General features: G+C 51.8%; 1 protein-coding gene across 1 annotated transcript; it reads right to left on the bottom strand.

Moving 5' to 3' along the window:
- Window positions 1–2,591: 2,591 nt before the first annotated feature.
- RTP2 (receptor transporter protein 2) lies at window positions 2,592–5,261 on the bottom strand. The gene is made up of 2 exons (XM_079315641.1): window positions 5,087–5,261; window positions 2,592–4,035 (listed from the first exon to the last, which is right to left on the bottom strand). The coding sequence occupies exons 1-2, from the start codon at window positions 5,230–5,232 to the stop codon at window positions 3,261–3,263; spliced, it is 921 nt and encodes a 306-aa protein (XP_079171767.1). The 5' UTR covers window positions 5,233–5,261; the 3' UTR covers window positions 2,592–3,260.
- Between the last annotated feature and the right edge of the window lie 1,823 nt (window positions 5,262–7,084).

Here is a 7,084-nt window from a genome sequence, read left to right as displayed (position 1 = left end):
GTGAAGGAGAGGAGAGAGAAAAAGCAAAATAAAGGCATGGTCCCCTGAGCATTAAACCACCATCTGTAGGATCTGAGCCTAGACAGCCCTGGGGCACATTAAAAAATATTGCTGCCCTTTAACAGATCACTGGTAAATCCAGACTCTCCCCGCCTCCCGTCAATAGCTTTGCCGGGAAATCCCATTCCCAGCCCAGCCCTCGCCCCCAGCTCACCGAGTGCCAGCCCCGGGTGCCCCACAGGCACTGCAGTGGCTGCAGGGCGGGCTGGGAACAGGCAGCCGAGGAGAAAAGTGACACCAACAATGGGCTTTGCGTTTTCTGGCACCTCGCAACCTGCCAGAGTGCTGAGAGCTTCTCTCCAGGGAGACAGGCGTGGAGACAGCGATTTATCAGTCTGGCTGTGGTGAAAAGCCAACAAAACATCCCTGGGTGAAGTTGTGCTGTCCCTGGCTGCGAGTGCCAGACGTGAGCTGAGAGCTGGCTGTAGCAGAGCCCAATCTCAAACAGACTGGGGGAACAGACAGGACCTGCACAGACCCCACAGAGAGAGCATCCTTCCTCCCTCATCCCCTGGGATGGCCTCGCTGTTCCCATGACAACGTGGTGCCTGGCCAGGGCAGGAGTGCTTGCTCTGAACCCCAAAAGTGCCGAGAGCCACAAAAAGCAGAATTTTGAAGGCAGTTTGCTAAGAAACTTGTAATGGGCACAACCACATATTGGAAAGGGGTATCCTGGAAAGGAGCCCAAAAATGAGGCCATGGCTGAGAAGCCTCTGTATGCACAAGTGACTCTGAGTACTGGGGAGGAGATGGAGAGGCTGCATGATGGAGGGGACATGTTTGCACAGGATGAGGACACAGGCAGGCAAGAAGGCAGCAGTGAGAAGGGGCCAGGGGAAAAGGAGCATATTCACACAAGGCCATGGATGGGGGAGCACAGTGGGTGTGTAAAAGACTTGTAGGGGAACAAGAGGTGGGTTTGCCCTTGTAAAAGAGCAGAGAGACTCAAGCAGGAAAATAAGGACCCCTGCAAGGATGTAGTCTTCACCAGAGCTGGCATCTCAGGCAGAGGCGAGGGAGTTCCCACTCAGCAGCTGGGTGGCTGGGGAGGCTGCAGACAGCCCAGACATGGTAACTGGGGCTGGGAAAACCTCAGCATGGAAAGAAGAGGGCTATGGGCAATGGCCGCAAGAAACTTGGCCGTATCTTTGCTTCATGACATAACGCCGGCGGGGAGGGGCGGGCTGCTCCCAGCACAGGAGGGAGGGAAGCTGGTCCAGGCTGCAGCATCAGCCTCATCAGAGCACAGCCACTCATCAAAGCCACTCCTGCACAAACCAACCCCGTACCCCGCAGGATGGGCTTGGGGGGACCATGCCACAGGGAAGCAGCTGGTCACAGAAGGAGGAGGGAGGGCATTCCCCATGTGGGGAATGCTGTCCTGTCCCAGTGCTGGCGGGTCACTGGTGCCAGTGGTTCCCAGCGCAGTGCCGGAGATCTGCAGCTCCATCTGGTGGCTCCATGGCCAGGGCTGCTCAGGCTGCGGAGAAAAGGCGCTGGTGAAAGGAGGAGTTGGTGGGATAAAGGCAGGTCACAAATCCACAAGGCATCTGGACAGCCTTTTCTTGTTATATTCATTTTTTTTTAGCTAATAGCCTGCAGTTGCGTATCTGAGAATATAGATTAATCTTACAGCAGCAGAAAAAGCAGCATAAGGGGCCCTTCAGCATACAGCAGGGAGAAGAGGACAGCACCTGGGAACCTGCACAGAGATTCATGCTGTGAGCCACACTGAGTTTGGTTATTTTTTTTTCCTTCAGCCCATCATTCTTACACTAATTCAATCATAAAATCTTTTATATGCCCATCTTCAGCATCGAATCATTTGCAAAGCCAGGAGAGGATGGATAAAGCTTAAAATCAATTTCAGTATCCAAAGTAGTTTGGGGGTTGTTCAATTCAGCTCTTGCTGCTCAGGTAGGCAGCAGGTCGCCTGGTGTCTGTGTTTCTGCTCCTCCACCACGCATGCAAAGCATGAATTCCAGAGGAAACAGCAGAGAAGAGGGGTCCATGAATGTGTTAGAAACCTCCACTTAACCCCAGCAATCAGCATCCTAGCACAACAGGTGCCTGGGGCCACTGAAGCACAGTAAGCCAGGAAGCTGATGAAGTTAATAGAAGTCATTCACCAGCCAGGATCACTGGCCAGCCTCTCTGTGAGAGGTATCAAACAAAAACAAAAACTATCATGAGAATGGCACAAGCACACCAAGGCATGCTGTCTCCTAAATTGCCCCTAAACCCATCCAGGGCTTAGCAGTGAGTGGTGACTGCATGCTCATCACTGACACCTTGCTTCCCCAGGGAATGGCTGCATCTCCTGGATTCTCCTGTGGCCCCATGGAGGTGGAGTTCCCATGGCATCCCTGGTGTCCCCAGTGCATCCCCCAGTGCACTCCCAGGTCCCAGCCCTCACAATGCTCTCTCACAGGGCACACCACACCCTCCACCACCACTTGCTCACCCCAGGATCCCAGAGAAGACTTTGATAATCATGGTTATGTTTGAGGCTTGTGATGTACAGCCTACAGGCTATTTCAAAAGTTTAGTCAAGTTGCTGTGGTTTAAGCCCAAGCCAGCAACTAAGTACACCACAACCTCTCTCTCAGTTGAACCACCCTGCCCCAGAGTGATGGGGAGAAGAATTGGGAAAGGGTAAAGTCTGTGAGTTGAGATAAGAACAGTTCAATAATTAAAACAAAGTAATTATTAATAATAATAACAATCATTAACAGACAGATAAAGAGAGAGACATAATAAAGACAAGAGATGAACACTACAGCTGTTCACCACCCTCTGACCAATGTCCAGCCCATCACCTGGAGCAATCAGCTCCACCTGGCCAACTCCTCTGGTTTATCCATGAGCAGGATAATCCATGGCATGAAAAGTCCCTTGGGCCAGTTCTGGTCAGCTGTCCTGGCTGAGCTCCCTCCCAACTCCTTGTGCACCTGCTCCACTGACAGAGCATAGGAAACAGAAAAGTCCTTGACTTAGAGTAAGCACTACTTGCAATAACCAAAACATCAGTGTGTTATCAACATTATTATTCACATATTAAATCCAAAGTAAAATGCTGTAACAGCTACAAAGAAGAAAATTATCTCCATTCCAGGTGAAACCAGGACACAAGCACTTACAAACCAACTTAGCCTCATTTTTCTGGGGCAAAGTTGTGGCCACAGGACATGCAGGTCTCTCTACATAATGGTAAAATAAAGCACAACAAAGATGATCAGTGCCAAAACACAGAGCAAAGAGCTGCTGATGCAGCAGCAGCGTTTCCAGGGGAAGTCGCTGTTGGAGGGTGAGGGCTGCTGGGTCGAGCCTGCATGGGGCCTTAAGGACTGACATTTCAGGGGCTGAGAGGTCCTGGACATGTTTGCATTCCGGGCAACCCGTGCTGGGGCTGGCTGCAACTTAGTGCGATGGGTCCTGGCCTTGCCCACACTAATCAAGGACTTACAGTCATCCAATCCCAGGGACCACCATGGCTCAGAGCGATGGGTCCCGGCCTGCCCCATGCTTGTCAAGGGCTTCCAGGCACCCCATGGCCAGGCCAGCCGTGGCTGGGTGCTGTTTGTCCTGGCCTCCCCCTCATCTGCCAGGGGCTTCCAGGCATCCAGAGCCGGGGCGCTCCGGGCCCTGCCGCAAATGCCGAGCTGGCAGGCCTCGCAGTGGGCACAGTCGTGTGGCCCCGTCACCGGTGCATCCACCACGACTTCCAGGAGGTCACAGGGCTGGACAGGCTTTCTGTAGAAATACTGGAGGATCTTTAGCACCAGATTGTGCAGAATTGTCTCCACAGTCTCCAGGCTGAACTCGGGATCCTCCAGCTGGGAGTTGGGGCAGCGCCTGCATTTCTGGCGAAAGATTCGCATCTGTACCGTGCCCCAGCCTTGGCTGTGGCACATGTGGAACAGGATGTGCACTTTGGCAGAAGACCACTTGTGAAAGCACTGGGAGCACTGAAACCTGTCAAGTCAAAGAGGAGACCAGCTCATCCCAGACGCCTCATGCTGAGCCAGAAGCTTTTGGCACAGTGAGGGTTAACACAGACCATGGACTAACTTCACTCTTGCAAGCTTTATATCAAAATGTCCTCCTCCTAACAGTATGATGCCAGTCTGGAAAGTTCACCCCAGGTGTGAGCTGAAGGCTGGTTCCAGCATTAAGGATTTCAGAAGCCAGACTGTCTGCTGGGATCCTGGCCCCACTGCCAAAAGCAGGGGCTCTTGGAATGGGAAGCATCAGGTCCCTATTTGGGATTCCAGCCCCTCACCCAATGCTGGCTCATCACAGCTCAGCCGAAAGTCAGCATCAAGCCCAAGACTGGGTAACACAATAAAAAGAAACAAAATAGAAGGAAGGTGTGGGTGGAGGGTGCAGGGCAGGTGATATATGTAGGAGCCAAAAGGTGTACAGCCCACAGCTCTTCATCTTGCACAATCTGCACAGGGGTTGACAACCAATTTAGTCCATTTGCTGCCACTCAGGCAGGGTGCCTGAACAATGCCCAGGGTAAAAATGTTTGGGATGGGGCTTTTCATCAACAATGCAGAGGCACAGCCTCCCTCTGCCCAAAGCCCCGCAGCTTGGTGCAGGTGCAGGGGCTGCTGAGCATCACCCCATGTCCCTGCACACAGAGGTTCTCCCTGTCCTCATCCTCTGGGTGCAAACCCAGAAGATTTGGTACTAGTGAGGTATAATTTCCCATACTTGCTGAAGGAGCTATTTTCATCTTGACAAAAACATGGGGAAATTCTGGCCAAATAACAGCTGTCCTTTGGCCCTATGGAGCTGCTGAACTACTCTCCCCTCCAGTTACCATGTTTTCCAGTTTGGCAACAACCCACTGAGATTCAAACAAAAATGAAGACACCCTTCACAGCCTCATCCACCTCCAAATTCCCCCTTTTGCTCAAAACCCTGTTTCCTGCAAGCAAGTTTTGAAAAAGGAGAGGGTCCACATGACAACTGATCAACCCTGATCCCACTCCAGCAGGACCTGTCAGCAGCCCCCTACCTCCCAAGAGCACGGCGCTGCACAAACTCCTTCCAGCCAGGCCTGCAGTCCTGCACCTGCAGGCCATCATCCTCCCGAAGTGTCCACGGATCTGTTATGTGCATTTCTTCCATCTTCACTGCAAAAACATTCTGCCACGTGCTCATAGTTCCACTTTTGGGGAAGAGGTGGTGACCAAGCCTGCAAGTCAAGCTTGCAGCTTCCGAATGCTAATATACATGTAACAGCCTTTTCCCTATACTTTTCTTCTTTGTACAAAGTTTTTATGCTTGGAGAGGGGAACCTTTGCTCCTGCAGGAGCAGCACCACCCCATCCCAATCTCTGGGTCAACAGTCTCTGCTGACACTGCACCAGGTCTTGGCAAGGTGAAATATCTCTTAAAGCAAGGACAAGGAAGGTTTCCTCAATATGTATGCATGAGCCCTTGACCTTCAAAAGCCATGATGCTGTTCTGCCTGTAGGCAGAAAGACTGGAAACAAACCCCCCTGCCAGGCTGCCCATGCCCATCACATTCATGGCAGTAGGGAGAGCTTAGAGAGATTTGCTTGGCTTAGGAATAATGAAAGTGAAACCCATCAAAAATGCAGGACTCAGCAGCTGATAAAGCTCCAGATAACCTTATCTCTCTCAATAGCTGCCACCAACCATGGGCTATTTTTACCAACTTTCAGCCACTTTGAGCAGTAAAAGGCCTGACATGAAACTGCAGGGTGGAAAGTTGGGGAGGACAGCATGATACGTAAAAACAAAAGAGATGAGGTGTGCTCTGAGCTGAGTACTCCCAGGCAAGGTATAAACAGCAGGGCTGGGGCTGCCTGCAGCCCTCTGCCTTCCAGCTCACCCTTCTTGGGGTGCACAGGTCCCCCAGGAAATCCCATGGAGAGCAATGCAGGATGGAGAGCAGGTTAGATAAGATGCCAAATGATAACAGGTCTTGAGTTTGAGAAAGATCTTGATAAGGCAGGTTTAGCTCCAGGCAGTCCATGTAGGTAAATCCCAGGAATCACAGCCTTGCAGGGAGACCTGCTGGAAGGGAAAAGCCAGCAAGTCATTTTTACTTAGAGCCCTAAAACACCTTCACACTGTGTGCTGCCCCTCCTGTGAGAGCAGGGACAGGTGACGAGTTCCCAGGGTAGAGCAAACCTTCAGCTTCCACATTTTCCTTCTTTGAGCTTCCTTCCACTCTCAATCACACCTTGATACCACCATCAGGAGCAGGACTTAAAGGAAAAAAAGTGCTTGGAAGCAGAGAAGCCAAGACAAGGCCTTCAGGAGGCTTATGAAGAGGCAGAAAGCTCTAACCTATGGATAGACCCTGAGTCACCCCCTTGCCAAGACCCCTGTTATGGGTTCATTGAGTCCTGCTTGGGCTGGAGCAGTGAATTACAAGCAGGACAGTGAAGGACAGATCATCCCACCAGTGTTTTTAATGTTCATAGATGGGAGCTGGGAAACATCCCTGGTTCAGGGCTGGTGCATGAGGAGGAAGAGACGAAGCAGCAGATCTTCTCAGCCTCCTGTCATTCTTATCCCTGAGGCCCCCATATCTATAGGTTCATTACAGAAGACCCTTTTATGTACCCTGCCACAGAGAGGTCTTCAGGGCTGCAAATATCATGGTGCAGAAGGTGGGAGCTAAGTAGGGAAAGGGCTGGCCTCACAGCTGGCACCATGGCCCAGCACAGTATGGGGTTCCAGCCAGCAGCACGGTGACCAGGATGGAACCCCCTCCTGCACCATCTGCCTGTCCCCTGGACCCCTTCTGTGTTATTGTCCAAGATTTACCCTCGGGGGGTTGAATGCTGGAAAGACCTAAAGGTTTTGACACCTTCCCTTTACATCTAGGGCATGCCTGTGTTAAACATCTCCAGATATTTTGAGAGGAGGAGCCCCCTGGGGACACAGCCCTGCCTCCTGACATTGTTCACCCAAACAAACCAATCACTTCATCTGGGGGATCTGTGGTTTCAGCCCAGCTCTTCCTCCTCGAGACTGC

This window comes from Erithacus rubecula (assembly GCF_903797595.1).
Source record: "Erithacus rubecula genome assembly, chromosome: 11".
NCBI lineage: Eukaryota > Metazoa > Chordata > Aves > Passeriformes > Muscicapidae > Erithacus > Erithacus rubecula.
This window is presented reverse-complemented; position numbering and strand designations above follow the sequence as displayed.

What these genes read in the sequence shown, in the direction of transcription:
- RTP2 (XM_079315641.1), bottom strand. Translation starts at nt 5,232, where the DNA reads ATGAGCACGTGGCAGAATGTTTTTGCAGTGAAGATGGAAGAAATGCAC. An exon ending in CAGCGCCGTGCTCTTGGGAG is followed by an intron (nt 4,036 to 5,086) that starts GTAGGGGGCTGC and finishes TTGACTTGACAG; the next exon opens with GTTTCAGTGCTCCCAGTGCT.